Here is an 18,769-nt window from a genome sequence, read left to right on the forward strand (position 1 = left end):
CGCGGCCCAACTGCGCATGTGTGGGTTGGTGCGGCACCCATTTGGCACCGCGAAAGGAGGCTGGAGTGGCGTGAACCCCTCCAGCACCGTGCTGGCCCCGTGGGGGACAGAATCGGTCGTACCTGGGCCCGGTTCGCGACGGCGTTCACGACAGCGTGAACACTTGGGCTCCATATTGGAGAATCGCCCCCATATGCTCACACTATCCATCTAATAATGCAACCGCCAGCACTACACTCCATAAAGGCAGGAGGCAAGCATAATCTTGTCCATTTTAAGTGTTAGACAACAGGAAATAACTCCAATTCCACAAGGTGATAAAGACAAACAGTCACTTGCTTGCGATGCATAACTAGATCTATTTAAACGAACCAAAGCCATTCACACACCCAAATCCCAAAGGAGTATTTGATCATACATGGAAACATGACCTTCCCCATTCCGGGAACAGAGCCATATGACAGAGCTTGTTTATGCAGCAGCTGATTGCAGCCCCAGACACAATTCATTGTTTCAGAATTTTAAAAACTGGAGATTACCTTCAAACTTTATTTCTATTTACTTACTTGCTAAGATCCGTGCAACATTTGGCAAGAAGATATTTGCACTGAGGGGTAGTACAGCTATGAGTTTTCAAAAGCCTGTAGGCTTTGTATGCCTTCCCTGAGCGGTAGTAACAGGTTGCCAAGAGAAAAAGAGCCTCTTCTGAACGCACTGCAGGATGAAAGAAATCAGCTCTTAAAAACTCATAACTCAATTTCTCACTTAACATAAATCACTGACATAAAAGTGGTCAGAAAATGAATGTCTAACCTGCCATGAATATTATTTAAACACTTCAGCTTCTCGGATGCATCTTCACCATCAAGATAACATAAATTCTAACCTGTGCCTTAATCTACTGGGACCTGCAGTGGATAAGGCTTTCTCTCTAACTCGGCCAATGTTGTCTACCTTATATGCTGCAGGAAAGGATGTCCCGAGGCGTAGTACATTGGCGAGACCATGCAGACTTCTGCGACAACCGATGAATGGACATCATGTGACAATCACCAGGCAGGCATGTTCCCTTCCTGTCGGGGAACACTTCAGCAGTCAAGGGCATTCAGCCTCTGATCTTCGGGTAAGCGTTCTCCGGGGACGGCCTTCAGGACGCGCTTGTCGCAGAATCGCCGAGCAGAAACTGATAGCCAAGCTCCGCACGCATGAGTACGGCATCAACCGGGACCTTGGATTCATATCGCATTACATTCACTCCCCACCATCTGGCCTGGACTTGCGAAATCCTACCAACTGTCCTAGCTTGAGACAATTCACACCTCTTTAACCTATGATTATCCCTCTCTCCAGTCGCTCCATCTTGACCGGTAAAGAATTAATTACCTGCAAAGACTCACATTCAAAGTATCGTCTTGCATCATTGACTTTGTCTATACGTGTGTTTCTGGAACCCACCTCTTCATTCGCCTGAGGAAGGAGCTGCCATTTTTTGGCCCAGCTCTGCATCCTATCAATGTCTCTTTGCAGCCTACAACAGCCCTCCACCTCATCCACTACTCCACCAATCTTGGTGTCATCAGCAAATTTACTGACCCACCTTTCAGCCCCCTCCTCCAAGTCATTGATAAAAATCACAAATAGCAGAGGACACAGCACTGATCCCTGTGGTACACCGCTGGTAACTGGTCTCCAGTCTGAACATTTTCCATCCACCCCACCCTCTGCCTTCTATGTGATAGCCAGTTACTTATCCAATTGGCCAAATTTCCCTCACCTCCTTACTTTCTTCATGAGCCGACCATGGGGAACCTTATCAAACGCCTTACTAAAATCCACGTATACGATATCAACTGCTCTACCTTCATCTACACACTTAGTTACCTCCTCAAAGAATTCAATCAAATTTGTGAGGCAAGACCTACCCTTCACGAATCCATGTTGACGATCCCGGATTAAGCTGCAACTTTCCAAATGGTCATAAATCCTATCCTTCAGGACCTTTTCCATTATTTTCCCGACCACCGAAGTAAGACTAACTGGCCTATAAATACCAGGTCATTCCTATTCCCTTTCTTGAACAGAGGAACAACATTCGCCACTCTCCAGTCCTCTAGCACTATCCCCGTGGACAGCGTGGACCAAAGATCAAAGCCAAAGGCTCTGCAATCTCATCCCTTGCCTCCCAAAGAATCCTTGGGTATATCCCATCTGGCCCAAGGGACTTGTCGACCCTCAGGTTTTTCAAAATTGCTAATACATCCTTCCTCAGAACATCTACTTCCTCCAGCCTACCCGCCCGAATCACACTCTCATCTTCAAAAACATGGCCTCTCTCCTTTGTGAACACTGAAGAAAAGTATTCATTCAACGCCTCTCCTATTTCTTCTGACGCCATGCACAAGTTCCCACTACTGTCCTTGACCGGCCCTACCCTCACCCTGGTCATTTTTTTATTTCTCACATAAGAGTAAAAAGCCTTGGGGGTTTTCCTTGATCCGACCCGCCAAGGACTTCTCATGCCCCCTCCTAGCTCTCCTAAGCCCCTTTTTCAGCTCATTCCTTGCTACCTTGTAACCCTCAAGCAACCCTACTGAACCTTGTTTTCTCATCCTTACATACTCTTCCTTTTTCCTCTTGACAAGACATTCAACCTCTTTTGTGAACCATGGTTCCCTCACACGGCCATTTCCTCCCTGCCTGACGGGGACATGCCTATCAAGGACACGCAATATTTGTTCCTTGAACAAACTCCACTTTTAATTTGTGCCTTTCCCTGACAGTTTCTGTTCCCACCTTATGCTCCCTAATTCTTGCCTAATCGCATCATAATTACCCCTCCCCCAAGTATAAACCTTGCCCTGCCGTATGGCCCTATCACCCATGACAACTTCCCCGAGACCTCCACACCTATCCATAATCTGTTTTGCAATTTCTTCCTCCACATGTCTATTACTATTTGGGGGCCTATAGAAAACTCCTAACAATGTAACCACTCCTTTCCTATTTCTAACTTCGGCCCATATTACCTCAGTAGGCTTATCCCCTTCAAACTGCCTTTCTGCAGCCGTTAAACTACCCTTGATTAACAATGCTACTCCTCCACCTCTTTTACCACCTTCCCTACTCTTACTGAAACATCTATACCCCGGAACTTCCAACAACCATTCCTGTCCCTGTTCTAACCATGTCTCCGTAATGGCCACAACATCGTAGTCCCAAGTACCAATCCACGCTCCAAGTTCACCTACCTTGGATATAGTGTGTTAGAATTTATTAATAGGGGGATTGAGTTTAAGGGCCATGAGGTTATGCTGCAACTGTACAAGACCTTGGTTAGACCACATTTGGAGTATTGTGTGCAGTTCTGGTCACCTCATTATAGGAAGGATGTGGAAGCATCGGAAAGGGTGCAAAGGAGATTTACCAGGATGCTGCCTGGATTGGAGGATAGGTCTTATAAGGAAAGGTTGAGGGAGCTAGGGCTTTTCTCATTGGAGCGAAGGAGGATGAGAGGTGACTTAATTGAGGTGTATAAGATGATGAGGGATAGATAGAGTGGCCGTTCAGCGACCTTTTCCTCGTGTGGATGTAGCTGTTACAAGGGGGCATAACTGTAAGGTTCATGGTGGAAGATATAGGAGGGATGTCAGAGGTAGGTTCTTTAGTCAGAGAGTGGTTGGGGCATGGAACGCACTCCCAGCTATGGTAGTGGAGTCGGACACTTTAGGAACTTTCAAGCGGTTATTGGATAGGCATATGGAGTGCACTGGAATGATTGGGAGTAGGTTGATTTGATCTTAGTTTCAGACTAGTTCGGCACAACATCGTGGGCTGAAGGGCCTGTACTGTGCTGTACTGTTCTATGTTCTATGACTGTCCACAATGTTCTTCAGATAAATCTTCACCGGTTTGGAGATTGGGCTTGTAACTGGCAAATTAACTATTTTGAAAGGTGCAGTGCTATGCTTGTGGGCAGGGCGAATGCTGAAAATATGCACATTATTCAAGGAAAGCATTCAGGTAGGTGGAGCAAGAATTATTTGGGTGCTCGCACACCATTATTGATAGGGTGGATTCATAAAACGATGGATTGCAAGACAAAGCACAATATCCTTCTACAAGTCAGTGGTCAGGTCTCAGCTCAATTACCATGTCCTGTTTTGGTCTTGTCGCACAATGGGACATAGAAGTTGTGCGCTAATTGCTAGTAATGAAGTGTGACCAAATTGTGCGCAAGTAGGGCGGGTCTATACTCAAAGATTCAGGGCTCATCTGAATTGAGGTTTCTAAGATGATGAAGGAAATAGCTTGTGTTCCAATTAACCGCATATTCCAATTAAATCTTTTGAAGACCAAGGTTCACAACTTAAAGTTACCTCAATTGCCTCAAACCAGATCTTGTTTAGTTCTCAGGTGGTGGTTCTTTTCTCAAGAGAATCGTGGTCCTTTGAACAGGATTCCAGTTTGTGTTGAAGACACAGATTGACTCAAATTCCTTAAAGCAACTTCTGGACCCTTTTCTAACTGAGAATGATCATCATCACTGATAAAGATTGAAAACGAAGTGAAAGCAGAGTGATCTCCTCTGTATCCTTCAATGCCGGGGGCACAGTTAAGGAGATGGTGGTGATTGGTGGACGGGTTGGGTTTTCTTTTCATTCTTTCAGGTGGAGTGGAAAACAACTCCTGCAGATACACTGTTCCACAAGATTGGAGTTCTGTGGAACAGACCAGAGACACACTAATAATCGATACTTTTTTGTTTCATTTCATTCCCCCCCCCCCCCCAAGTATTTTAGATTCATAGAATCTCTACAGTGCAGAAGGAGGTCATTCGGCCCATCAAGTCTGCACCGACTCTTCAAATGAACACTCCACTTCCCCCCCCCGCCCAGCCCCATCCCTAATCTGGACACCCTGGACAGTAAAGAGCAAGGCCGGAACTGAATCTGGGTCCATGGCGCTGTGAGGCAGCAGTGCTAACCATTGTGCTTTGGCTCAGGTTCATAGTTGTATAGTATCTCAATTAAATGGTAATTTAATAATTTGGTAGTACAGAACTTGAATATTAATGAAAACAGACATTTTGTTTAAGTTTTTCATCTTACAGTCATGAGGAAAATTGCAACAAATCCAACGTCAGGGGAAACAACAACTTTACACCATCAGGAAAGAGTGCTGATTGGTTGGCAAGTGGACTCTGATTGGCAGAGGCATTGCCATGGAGACTGCACCAGTAGATAGTAACTGACAATTAACTGCCAAGCATTGTTTGAATATTTAAACCAGACAGCTTGACTTTGAATGGCCAAGGTACTGCTCTGAGGAATGAACCAGTAAATGATTATCTCGTATTGTATTTAGCTGAAACAGGCGAAATGTGTGTACAATTTTTTTCTGTCAGAAAATCACAGGGCCCTGTGTATTAATATATGAAGTTTACAGTTCACAGAAATGTGCCACAAGGCAAGTCCAACTGACAATCTTAAATTGGTAATTTGTAGCACACCGAAGATTATTTAGCAAATATTGTCCAATCGCACAATCACATTTAATGTTGGACACCTTGTATTGAATTTTGCAAGCAAAAGCTGATTGGGTACGGTCTGTACCTTGCCCATTGCCTCAACGGCCTCAACGGCCTCAACTGGGACCTTGGATTCATGCCTCACTACATTAACCCCCCACCATCTGGCCTGGGCTTGCAAAATGCTACCAACTGTCCTGGCTTTAGATAATTCACACCTCTTCAACCTGTGATAATCCCTCTCTCCAGTCGCACCGTCTGGACTTGTAAAGACTTAATTACCTGCAAAGACTCGCATTCAAAGTATCATCTTGCATCATTGACTTTGTCTATATATGTGTTTGTGGAACCCACCTCTTCACTCAGATAATGTACACATCCTGTCAGGAAAACGAGGAATTATAATATTTTTTCTTTTGGTAATATCACTGTCATAACTCATACATACTGGAAAACATGCTGGAGGGGGTGTGATAGATGTAATTAGATAAAGAGACAGAAACTGCAAGGGTCTAAACATTATTAAGTAGTTTTGATCTGTTAATGGAACTTCAAAAGGGATTTACAAAAGGCCATAAAAGCAGTTTTGAAAAGGAATGTTTTGTAAGTAACTGAGACAAAGGTAGGGCAAGTTTACTTTTAAAAATAAAACAGTTTGATCAATTAAGGAAAAGGGAACTTCTGACTGTACAAACAATAATAGATGATACAGAGATCAAAGGAAAGGAATGTATTTGAGAAAATACTTAAGCCTGTCTGAGGGGATAACTGCTTAGGCCTCCCGGAAGACAGTACGGACAAGGCCAGACCCGGAAAAACAGTTGCAGTCAACCTCTGAGGGACACTCCAAAAGTGAAAGGGCACTGTTGGGTAACCATTATTGGAATTCTATAGACGTAAAAATCTATGAGCTCTGTTGCCAGTAGAAAAGGGTAGATTAACTCAGAATGCAGTTTAAGTTGAGATCTTTTGGAGCTTTTCTGGCCACTAAGCGCAATTATCATGGCCAATCCACCTAACCTGCACGTCTTTGGACCATGGGAAGAAACCGGAGCACTGGGTGGAAACTCACGCAGACACGGGGAGAACGTGCAGACTCCGCACAGACAGTGACCCAGCGGGGAATCGAACCTGGGACCCAGGCGCTGTGAAGCCACAGTGCTATCCACTTGTGCTACCGTGCTGTTCAGCATCTACCATAAGACTGGAAAAGGGCAAATTGTACGGGTCTAAAAGTTGAACTGGAGCAGGTTGATTGGAAGCGCAATTTGGTGGATAAAACAGTGGATGAAAAATGGGAGACTTTCAAAACGTGAGATGAATAGGGTGCAAGCTAGGTACGTACCCATGAGAAATAAATACAGGGTCTCCAAAGCTCGAGTCCCATGGAATTGATGATAAAATGAGAGAGAGAAGAAAGAGGCATATGATGCATGCCAGATTAATAATACAATAGAAATCAGTAAGAGTGTCTGAAATGCAGGAGAGAGGCTCAGACTGGAATAAGGAAGCCTATGGAGAAGCATGAGCAAAGGATTGCAGGCTGTGAAAATAGCAAAATGTTCTTCAAATATTAATGGTAAAAGATTAGTGAAGGATAGAGTGAGGCCCATAAGGGACAAGCAGGATAATCTGTTCACTGAGGCGGCGGGTATGGTAGTGGTACTAAATGAGTACTTTACCAAATTAGAAGATGGTGACAATGGCCCAGTTGAAAACAGGGCTGTTGAACAACTGAGCAGTATAGTGACAAAGAAAAGGTGCTAAAAAGACGAGCAGGACTTCAGATGGAGAAGTCATCAGGCCCGGAAGGGATGCACCCTAGATCACTTATAGAGGTAGGAGAGAATATTGCAGAGCAATTGACAGAAATTTTCCAGGCCTCTCTGAACACAGGATTGGTCCCACAGGGCTGAAGGATTGCAAATGTGATGCCATTGTTTAAGAAAGGGGCAAAGGATAACACAGGAAACAACAGGCTGGTCAGCTTGGCATCAATTGTTGGAAAACTGATGGAAGGCCATAATACGGGATGTGATAAATACACAGAGAAAAATAAGTTAATACTAGACAGTCAGCATGGCTTTGTCAAGGGCAGGTCATGCCTGACAAACGCAATGAAGTTCTTTGACGAGGTGACACATGCAGTGGATGAAGTAGTGCTGTGGATGTTGTATATTTGGCCTTTCAGAAAACATTTGATACAGTGCCACATGGCAGGCTAGTTAACAAATCAAAATTGTTTGGGATTAGGGCAGCACGGTGGCACAGTGGTTAGCACTGGGACTGCGACACTGAGGACCCCCGGGTTCGAACCCTGGCCCTGGGTCACTGTCAGTGTGGAGTTTGCACATTCTCCCCGTGTCTGTAAGGGTTTCATCCCCACAACCCAAAGATGTGCTGGTTAGGTGCCATACTAAATTGCCCCTTAATTGCAACAAAACAAATAGAGTACGGGGAAAAAAAAATTAAAATTTTTTTTCAATTCTTTGGGACTGATGGGTCCTTGGCAGCATGGATTAGAAATTGGCTAAGAGATAGGAAACACAGAAGGTAGGTATAGATGCGCATTTCTCAGACCAGAGACAAGTTGAAAGGTGTGTTCCCAGGGCTCAGTGTTGGGGCCATTGCTTTTTCTCGTTTATATAAATGATTTAGAAGTGGGCATTGAGGGCAAAATCTCTAAATTTGCAGATGATACTAAGATAGGGAGAATAGTGAATTGTGAGGATGACGCTGAGTGACTTCAGAGGGACATTGACAAATTAGCCGAATAAGCAGATGAACCAGAATGTAGCAAAATGGGAGGTAATGCATTTTCGTAGATGAAACATGGGGAGACAATATATATATACATATATATATATATATACATATAGACTCAATGGTACAACTTGAGGGGAGTACAGGTGGAGGGATCTTGGGTTCAAGTGGATAATTCTCTGAAGGTGACCAGGCAAGTTGAAACAGTTGCTGAGGTGGCTTATCGCACCCTTGGCTTTATAAATAGAGGCGTAAAGTATAAAAGCAAGGAAGTAAAGCTACACCACTACAAATCATTGGCCAGACCACATTTGGAGTAGTGTGTTCAGTTCTGGGCACCTTATTCAAGGAAGGATGTTACAGCCCTGGAGAGAGTGCAGAGGAGATTTACTGGAATGATACCAGGAATGAGAAATTATAGATACAAGGAAAGATTGGAGAAATTGGGCTTGTTCTCCTTGGAGCAGAGAGAGGTGACCTTATTGAGGTGTTCAAAATTCTGCACAATTTTGACAGGGTAAAAAAGGATATTCTGTTTCCACTGGTTGGTATGTCAGTGACTGGGGTCACAATTTCAAGATGGTTAGCAAGAAAGCAAAGAGTGAGATGCGGAGAAACCTCTTTACTCAGAGTTGTTGGGGTTTGGAATGCGCTGCCTTGGAGTGGGGGAGGCGGATTCCATAGATGGTTGCAAAAGAGAGCTGGATATATATTTGGAAGTGACAAATTTAGAGGGTCATGGAGATATGGCTGGGGAATGTGACTAGCTAGTTTGCTCTTTTGGGAGCTGGTGCAGACATGATGGGCCGAATGGCCTCCTTCTATGCTGTAAATAACAACAACAAAGCTATGTCTTTACAATCCCCACCTCCGCTGCACAAATGAGATGGCAAATTTAAATTATGTATATTGCATCACCTCACATTCCAAATGAGTTCGGTGTTGTTTCTGGTTGAGAGATGGGAACATGTGGAGTGAAACAATAAAATGTACAGACCAATTAAAAGTGGGGAATGTGCGATATACATTTTCTGGGTAGACTTGCAAGAGTAAATAGCTATCTTGCAATACATAGTGCACACTGCCCTCTAGCTGCGCATCCACCTCCCCAGCTGCCAGCTCAGGTTCTGGGACTCCCCTCTACAACCAATAGGCAAAGACCAGGTGACTTTAATCTTCAATTGTTAATTTTTCACTCATAGGGAGATAGTATTCATGCTGTCACATTCAATGTTACAGATCCTACATACCTTCAGCATAAAGCCTTTCTGCGAGGAAGACAGCATCCCGATAAGCATAGTGGTTAAGTGCATGCCAAATAGCAGCCTGTTGATAGAAGACAAATGGTTAGCAGTGGCTATCTGAGGAAACATTTGTTTGTGCTGTGAGAAGTTGACTTGCAACTTCAGATCAGCCAGTCTTTTACAGAGGCAAAATTAATAAATGCCAAACTGAATAGAGGCACCAGAATTGCTGAGATTTCCTGTGAGAAAACAGAACAATGGAAGAATGAACAACAGAAATTGAACCATGGCAAACCCACACTTCAGCCAGTCTGGTCAGCATTAGCACTTCTGTACAAGATGGCACGCCAGCACATTCTGCCTGTAAACACTGATTTGACACATTCTGAAATCTGTGCACTTATTTTTTTTTTTTTTTAAATTTAGAGTACCCAATTCTTTTTTCCCAATTAAGGGGCAATTTAGCGTGGCCAATTCACCTACCCTGCACATCTTTGTGTTGTGGGGGCGAAACCCATGCAAACACAGGGGGAATGTGCAAACTCCACACGGACAGTGACCCAGAGCCAGGATCGAAACTGGGACCTCGACGCCATGAGACAGCAGTGCTAACCAGTGCGCTATCGTGCTGCCCGGAAATCTGTGCACTTCTGATGACTGACTACTCAGAGAAAAGTGAATAGATTAAATTCAGGGGCTGGATTCTGCGTCCCGCCACGCCACATTTCAGGTTCACCCCGTCAGCAGGATGCACCGTTTCACCAGCCGGTCAATGGGGTTTCTCATTGTGCGGCAGCCCCACGCCGTCAGGAAACCCCTGGACTGCCGGCAAAATGGAGCATCCCGCTGGCAGAGAATCCAGCCCCAATTTTTGTTCGAAAAGGATGATTTGAAACCCACTTTTGCTTCTCTATCATCCCTTGGAAGCAAACATGAGCAGCTTTACAATCTCCTACTTGGAAACTTTGCACCTCAATACCAAATGAGAGCACTTCCAATACATTTCAGTCACATCCAATCTGAGACTAGTCTGCTTCTGGCAGTTTTCATCCACAATAATTTCTGATATAAGGGTATTGCTTTGGTTATTCACAAAAGTATTATAGTCTTAATAATTCTGAAAAACAATCCTGTGTGTAAAGTTGTTTGCTGCTTCAGTACAAAGAAGTGCACGTTAGGTGAATTGGCCATGCAAAATTGCCCTTAGTGTCCAAAAAGATTGGTGGGTTTACTGCGTTATGGGGATAGGGTGGGGGTGTGCATTTAAGTAGGGTGTTCAGGGCCGGTGCAGACTCGATGGGCCGAATGGCCTCCTTCTGCACTGTAGATTCTATGATAATATAGTTTTGAGCTGAATTCGTACAGGCTCGATATTTTATTCAGGCTGAGCATGATCATCAATATGACCAAGTTTAAAAAAGATGCACAGGTCACTAATTTGTAATCAGACTATTATCCAAGAGCATGGGTTCTGCTGTGCGTCAGCTCACACACTTGACCCCTCACCTCAGATCTGGCCTAGAGTCCAGCCAGACTCATGAAACGAGGCAAGTGGCAAGCGGATACTCATTTTGGGTGGCAGAAAAGTTAAAAAGAGAAGTCCTGGGTTCAAAGCCTAAATGAGCCTGCTCCACAAAGGTCCGCACTACATCGTAGTACTAGTGGTTTTCACCATATTTTGTGTGTTTTATAAACATGGGAGCAGGAATGGCCATTCAGTCCATCAAAGCCTGATCCATCATTCAATATAATCATGGTTGATTCATTTCAATGGCATGGCCTCCCACACTGCCCCATATCCGATTATATCATTGCTTCAATTGTGTGGAACCTTAGTTAGACTGCACACCTGGGATACCGTCTGCAGTTATCATTTAGAAAGCTGTCAATCTCTGCTTTAAACATAGCCTTTGACTGAGCTTCCAACACCTTCTAATGCATGGAATTCCAAACATTCACAACTCGGAGTACAAATAATTCGCCTCATTTCGGTCCAAAGTGGTTTTCCTATTTTGAAATTGTGCCCCGTGGGTTCTAGACTCCCCAACCAGGGCAAACATCTTACCCTCATCTACCCTTTAAGTATTTTGCAGGTTTCAATGCGATCACATCTCATTCTTAAAACTCTGGAGAATATAGGCCTAGTTTCCCCATTCTCTCTTCATAGGACTGTCTGGCCAATCCCCGGCAACAAGTGTGGTGAACATTCATTTAATCACGGCAGTAATATCCTTTCGGTGGAAAGGGGGCTAAAACTGCAGACAGTAGGTAAGAGAGGAGGGGGAGTGGCGTTTTTGATTAGGGAGAACATCACGGCAGTACTTAGAGGGGATATATCCGAGGGTTCGCCCACTGAGTCTATATGGGTGGAACTGAAAAATAAGAAGGGAGAGATCACCTTGGTAGGACTGTACTACAGGCCCCCAAATAGTCAGCGGGAAATTGAGGAGCAAATATGTAAGGAGATTACAGATAGCTGCAAGAATAATAGGGTGGTAGTAGTAGGGGACTTTAACTTTCCCAACATTGACTGGGACAGCCATAGCATTAGGGGCTTGGATGGAGGGAAATTTGTTGAGTGTATTCAGGAGGAATTTCTCATTCAGTATGTGGATGGACCGACTAGAGAGGGGGCAAAACTTGACCTCGTCTTGGGAAATAAGGAAGGGCAAGTGATAGAAGTGCTAGTGAGGGATCACTTTGGGACAAGTGACCATAATTCCATTAGTTTTAAGATAGCTATGGAGAATGATAGGTCTGGCCCAAGAGTTAAAATTCTTAATTGGGGCAAGGCCAATTTTGATGGTATCAGACAGGAACTTGCAGAGGTAGATTGGGGGAGACTATTGGCAGACAAAGGGACGGCTGGTAAATGGGAGGCTTTTAAAAATGTGTTAACCAGGGTGCAGGGTAAGCACATTCCCTTTAGAGTGAAGGGCAAGGCTGGTAGAAGTAGGGAACCCTGGATGACTCGAGATATTGAGACTCTGGTCAAAAAGAAGAAGGAGGCATATGACGTACATAAGCAACTGGGATCAAGTAGATCCCTTGAAGAGTATAGAGATTGTCGAAATAGAGTTAAGAGGGAAATCAGGAGGGCAAAAAGGGGACATGAAATTGCTTTGGCAAATAATGCAAGGGAGAATCCAAAGAGATTCTACAGATACATAAAGGGGAAAAGAGTAACTAGGGACAGAGTAGGGCCTCTTAAGGATCAACAAGGGCATCTATGTGCAGAGCCACAAGAGTTGGGTGAGATCCTGAATGAATATTTCTCATCGGTATTCACGGTGGAGAAAGGCATGGAGATTAGGAAACTAAGGGAAATAAATAGTGATGTCTTGAGAAGTGTGCATATTACAGAGGAGGAGGTGCTGGAAGTCTTAAAGCGCATCAAGGTAGATAAATCCCCGGGACCTGATGAAATGTATCCCAGGATGTTGTGGGAGGCTAGGGAGGAAATTGCGGGTCCCCTAACCGAGATATTTGAATCATCGGCAGCCACAGGTGAGGTGCCTGAAGATTGGAGAGTGGCGAATGTTGTGCCCTTGTTTAAGAAGGGCAGCAGGGAAAAGCCTGGGAACTACAGACCGGTGAGCCTAACGTCTGTAGTAGGTAAGTTGCTAGAAGGTATTCTGAGAGACAGGATCTACAAGCATTTAGAGAGGCAAGGACTGATTCGGGGCAGTCAGCATGGCTTTGTGCGTGGAAAATCATGTCTCACAAATTTGATTGAGTTTTTTGAGGGAGTGACCAAGAAGGTAGATGAGGGCAGTGCAGTAGACGTTGTCTACATGGACTTTAGCAAAGCCTTTGACAAGGTACCGCATGGTAGGTTGTTGCAGAAGGTTAAAGCTCACGGGATCCAGGGTGGGGTTGCCAATTGGATTCAAAATTGGCTGGACAACAGAAGGCAGAGGGTGGTTGTAGAGGGCTGTTTTTCAAACTGGAGGCCTGTGACCAGTGGTGTGCCTCAGGGATCGGTGCTGGGTCCACTGTTATTTGTGATTTATATTAATGATTTGGATGAGAATTTAGGAGGCATGGTTAGTAAGTTTGCAGATGACACCAAGATTGGTGGCACAGTGGATAGTGAAGAAGGTTATCTAGGATTGCAACGGGATCTTGATCAATTAGGCCAGTGGGCCGACGAATGGCAGATGGAGTTTAATTTAGATAAATGTGAGGTGATGCATTTTGGCAGATCGAATCAGGCCAGGACCTACTCAGTTAATGGTATGGCGTTGGGGAGAGTTATAGAACAAAGAGATCTAGGAGTACAGGTTCATAGCTCCTTGAAGGTGGAGTCGCAGGTGGACAGGGTGGTGAAGAAGGCATTCGGCATGCTTGGTTTCATTGGTCAGAACATTGAATATAGGAGTTAGGACGTCTTGTTGAAGTTGTACAAGACATTGGTACGGCCACACTTGGAATACTGTGTGCAGTTCTGGTCACCCTATTATAGAAAGGATATTATTAAACTAGAAAGAGTGCAGAAAAGATTTACTAGGATGTTGCCGGGACTTGATGGTTTGAGTTATAAGGAGAGGCTGGATAGACTGGGACTTTTTTCCCTGGAGCGTAGGAGGCTTAGGGGTGATCTTATAGAGGTCTATAAAATAATGAGGGGCATAGATAAGGTAGATAGTCAACATCTTTTCCCAAAGGTAGGGGAGTCTAAAACTAGAGGGCATAGGTTTAAGGTGAGAGGGGAGAGATTCAGAAGGGCCCAGAGGGGCAATTTCTTCACTCAGAGGGTAGTGAGTGTCTGGAATGGGCTGCCAGAGGTAGTAGTAGAAGCGGGTACAATTGTGTCTTTCAAAAAGCATTTAGATGGTTACATGGGTAAGATGGGTATAGAGGGTTATGGGCCAAGTGCGGGCAACTGGGACTAGCTTAATGGTAAAAACTGGGCGGCATGGACTGGTTGGGCCGAAGGGCCTGTTTCCATGCTGTAAACTTCTATGATTCTATGATTCTAGTACTCCACTCCTCTAACCAAGATTTCACACAATTGTAGCAAGATTTGGCTCGTCTTGTACTCGAGGTGGATTGGCCATGCTAAATTGCGCTTAGTTGCCCAAAAAAATGGTTAGGTGGGGTTACTGGGTTATGGGGATAGGGTGGAGGTGTGGGCTTAGATAGGGTGCTCTTTCCAAGGGCCGTGCAGACTCGATGGGGCGAATGGCCTCCTTCTGCACTGTAAATTCTATGATTCCATGATGAAATCCTCTTGTGATAAAGGGTAACAACATACCTTGAGCCTTCCTAATAGCTTGTGATTAGCTTTGTGATTTATTGACAAAGACAAAGGTCCCTTTGTACATCTACATTTTTAAAAACATTTTATTCTAAATACATCAATAATACAATCAGCAAAGTGAATACAACCAAGTTATGAACATGTCATTTTAATTAACCCCTCCCCCACCTACCAGACAAGCATATCCTTTGAGACAAAGAGCCTGAATCTCACCTAATCTTCTCAAGTTGCAAAAACTCCACCAAATCCCCAAACTATGCCGATACCGTTCAAGAAAGATTCACCACCGGGCAGAGTGGCAAAAGACCCCTTCCCCTCTTGTAGCTCACAGCTGCAAAACACCGAAGATCATCACAGCCCCACCCCAACAATCTCTGACAGTGTCTCGAAAATCAATGCCCAGAATGCTCCCAACTTCGGACAAGACCAAAACATAAATACGATTCGCAGGCCCACTTGACAAATTTATTTCCGGGAGCGGGAGAGAGAGAGGGAGCTCCGGTGGAGTGCAGCGAGTGCAGCTTGGGATTCAGGTAGGTGTTTAAACTTGCCCCCATGTTCCAGCGGCCTTCATTTCCGGGAGCGGGAGAGGGAGAGGGAGCCGGATTGCAGCGAGTGCAGCTTGGGATTCAGGTAGGTGTTTAAACTTGCCCCCAGGTTCCAGCGCCCTTCATTTCCGGGAGCGGGAGAGAGAGGGGGAGCCGGAGGGCAGCGAGTGCAGCTTGGGATTCAGGTAGGTGTTTAAACTTGCCCCCAGGTTCCAGCGCCCTTCATTTCCGGGAGCGGGAGAGAGAGAGGGAGCCGGAGTGCAGCTTGGGATTCAAGTAGGTGTTTAAACTTGCCCCCGGGTTCCAGCGCCCTTCATTTCCGGGAGCAGGAGAGAGAGAGGGAGCTCCGCGGAGTGCAGCTTGGGATTCAGGTAGGCGCTTAAGTGTTTGATTTTTACCTCTATTTAAGTTGGGCGGTTGCGAAACCCGAGCCACTACACTACACTTGTAGCGTCTCCCACCCTTCCACCTCCTCTAACCTAAGAGGGTGAGTGAATATCAGGTAAGCTCTCTCATTTCTTTTTGTTTTATCCACAAGTATAGCTTCAGATTTTCGGCGGGAGCAGTGGCCAGGGGTCGGTCGGGAAGGTAAGTAGCTGGAAGAAATTAGTGGGTTGGCAAGTATTGTGATTGGCAAGTAAAATCCTTATTCCTTTCACTTATTCATTATTTGATATTATATTTGTAATCATTTAAGGTAAAGTGTAAAAATGGCAGGAGATCCCAGACCCGTGTTATGCTCCTCGTGCTCAATGTGGGAGTTCAGGGACGCGGCCGATGCCCCGGACTCCTTCGTGTGCGGGAAGTGTGTCCGGCTGCAGTTCCTGTTAGACCGCATGACGGCTCTGGAGCTGCGGATGGACTCACTTTGGAGCATCCGCGATGCTGAGAAGGTCGTGGATAGCACGTTCAGTGAGTTGGTCACACCGCAGATTAGGATTGGTGAGGGAGACAGGGAATGGGTGACCAAAAGGCAGAGAAAGAGCAAGAAGGCAGTGCAGGTGTCCTCTGCGGACATTTCCTGCCAAAACAGGTATACCGTTTTGGATACTGTTGGGGGAGATGACTCACCAGGGGAAGGCAGTAGTATCCAGGCTCATGGCACCGTGGCTGGCTCTGCTGCACAGAAGGGCAGGAAAAAGACTGGCAGGGCTATAGTCATTGGGGAGTCAATCGTAAGGGGAGTAGACAGGTGTTTCTGTGGTCGAAAACAAGACTCCCGAATGGTATGTTGCCTACCCGGGTGCGCGGGTCAGGAATATCTCAGATCGGCTGCAGGACATACTGAAGGGGGAGGGTGAACAGCCAGTTGTTGTGGTGCATATAGGCACCAACGATATAGGTAAAAAAACGGGATGAGGTCCTACAATCAGAATTTAGGGAGTTAGGAGATAAGTTAAAAAGTAGGACCTCAAAGGCAGCAAGCAGTGCCACGAAACAGTCAGAGTAGAAATTCAAGAATAGTCAGAATGAATACGTGGCTGGAGAGATGGTGGACAGAGGTTCAGATTTTTGGGACATTGGAACCGGTTCTGGGGGCGGTGGGACCATTACAAATCGGATGGTCGACACCTGGGCAGGACTGGAACCAATGTCCCAGGGGGTGCTTTTACTAACACTGTTGGGGAGGTTTTAAACTAATGTGGCAGGGGGATGGGAACCAGATTAGGAAGTTAGAGGTCAGTAAAGATGCAGCAACTAAAGCCAGTAAGGTACTAGATAATAAACTCAATATGACTAAGGGGAAGAGTAGACAGGGAAGAGATGATGAACACAAAGGGACAGGTGGTCTGAGGTGCATTTGTTTGAATGCGAGAAGTGTAGCAGCTAAGACAGATGAACTTAGGGCTTGGATTAGTACCTGGAAATATGATGTTATTGGTATTACGGAGACTTGGTTGAGGGAAGGGCAAGATTGGCAACTAAATATCCCAGGGTATAGATGCTTCAGGAGGGATAGAGGGAGGTAAAAGGGGTGGAGGAGTTGCATTATTGGTCAGAGATGAAACCACAGCTGTGATTAAGGAGGGCACAATGGAGGATTCAAGCACTGAGGCAATATGGGTGGAGCTAAGAAATAGGAAGGGTGCAGTAACGTTGTTGGGACTTTACTACAGGCCTCCCAAAAGCGAGCGTGAAGTAGAGGTACAAATATGTAGACAGATTATAGAAAAATGTAGGAGCAATAGGGTGGTCGTGATGGGAGATTTTAACTTCCCCAACATTGAATGGGACTCATGTAGTGTTGGAGGCGTGTATGGAGCAGAATTTTTAAGGAGCATCCAGTAGAGTTTTTTAGAGCAGTATGTAAATAGTCCGACTCGGGAAGGGGCCATTTTGGACCTGGTATTGGGGAATGATCCCGGCCAGGTGGTTGAAGTTTCAGTTGGTGATTACTTTGGGAATAGCGATCACAATTCCGCAAGTTTTAGAATACTCATGGACAAGGACTAGAGTGGTCCGAAAGGAAGAGTGCTCAATTGGAGAAAGGCCAAGTATAACAAAATTCAGCAGGAGCTAGGGAATTTGGATTGGGAGCAGCTCTTTAAGGGTAAATCCACATTTGAAATGTGGGAGTCTTTTAAGGAAAGGTTGATTTGAGTGCAGGACAAACATGTCCCTGTGAAAATGAGGGATAGAAATGGCAAGATTAGGGAACCATGGATGATGGGTGGAATTGTGAGACTAGCTAAGATGAAAAAGGAAGCATACATAAGATCTAGGCGACTTAAAACTGATGAAGCTTTGGAGGATATCGGGAAGGTAGGACAAATCTCAAACGCGCAATAAAGAGGGCCAGAAGGGGTCATGAAATATTTTTGGCTAACAGGGTTAAGGAAAATCCCAAAGCCTTTTATTCGTATATAAGGAGTAAGACGGTAACTAGAGAAAGGATTGGCCCACTCAAAGACAAAAGAGGGAATTTATGCGTGGAGTCAGAGGAAATGGGTGAGATTCTTAATGAGTACTTTAGAACATAGAAAACATTGTTTTGTTTTAAAAACCACTTGTCCATTTCTGCTGTATCACACCTGGAGAGTACGCCGTGTGCTTCCCAATACACAATCTATTAAAAGTTGCATTGGTATTCACCAAGGAGAGGGACATGATGGATGTTGAGGCTAGGGATGATGTTGAAATACTCTAGGTGAAGTCGGCATAAGGAAGGGGGAAGTTTTGGGTATTCTAAAAGTCATTAAGGTGGACAAGTCCCCAGGTCCGGATGGGATCTATCCCAAGTTACTGAGGGAAGAGATGGACGAAATAGCTAGGGCCTTAACAGATATCTTTGCAGCATCCTTGAGCACGGGTGAGGTCCCGGAGGACTGGAGAATTGCTAATGTTGTCCCTTTGTTTAAGAAGGGTAGCAGGGATAATCCAGGGAATTATAGACCTGTGAGCTTCACATCAGTGGTAGGCAAAC

General features: G+C 45.1%; 1 protein-coding gene across 3 annotated transcripts in view; it reads right to left on the reverse strand.

Annotated features, from left to right (window-relative positions):
• cdc27 (cell division cycle 27) overlaps positions 1-18,769 on the reverse strand; it is a 241,920-nt gene that overhangs the window by 173,673 nt on the left and 49,478 nt on the right. Inside the window, exons 1-3 of one of the 3 annotated variants that reach the window (XM_072486886.1) lie at positions 9,541-9,604; positions 5,810-5,907; positions 567-714 (exon numbers count right to left, since the gene is read on the reverse strand). In XM_072486886.1, the coding sequence (XP_072342987.1) occupies positions 567-714; positions 5,810-5,825 (164 nt within the window). In that variant the 5' untranslated portion in view covers positions 5,826-5,907; positions 9,541-9,604. Of the gene's footprint in view, positions 1-566; positions 715-5,809; positions 5,908-9,540; positions 9,617-18,769 lie in introns of those variants that run through there. The other 2 variants (XM_072486884.1, XM_072486887.1) reach the window with 2 other exon arrangements.

Source organism: Scyliorhinus torazame, chromosome 21 (assembly GCF_047496885.1).
Source record: "Scyliorhinus torazame isolate Kashiwa2021f chromosome 21, sScyTor2.1, whole genome shotgun sequence".
In the NCBI taxonomy this organism is placed as follows: Eukaryota; Metazoa; Chordata; class Chondrichthyes; order Carcharhiniformes; family Scyliorhinidae; genus Scyliorhinus; species Scyliorhinus torazame.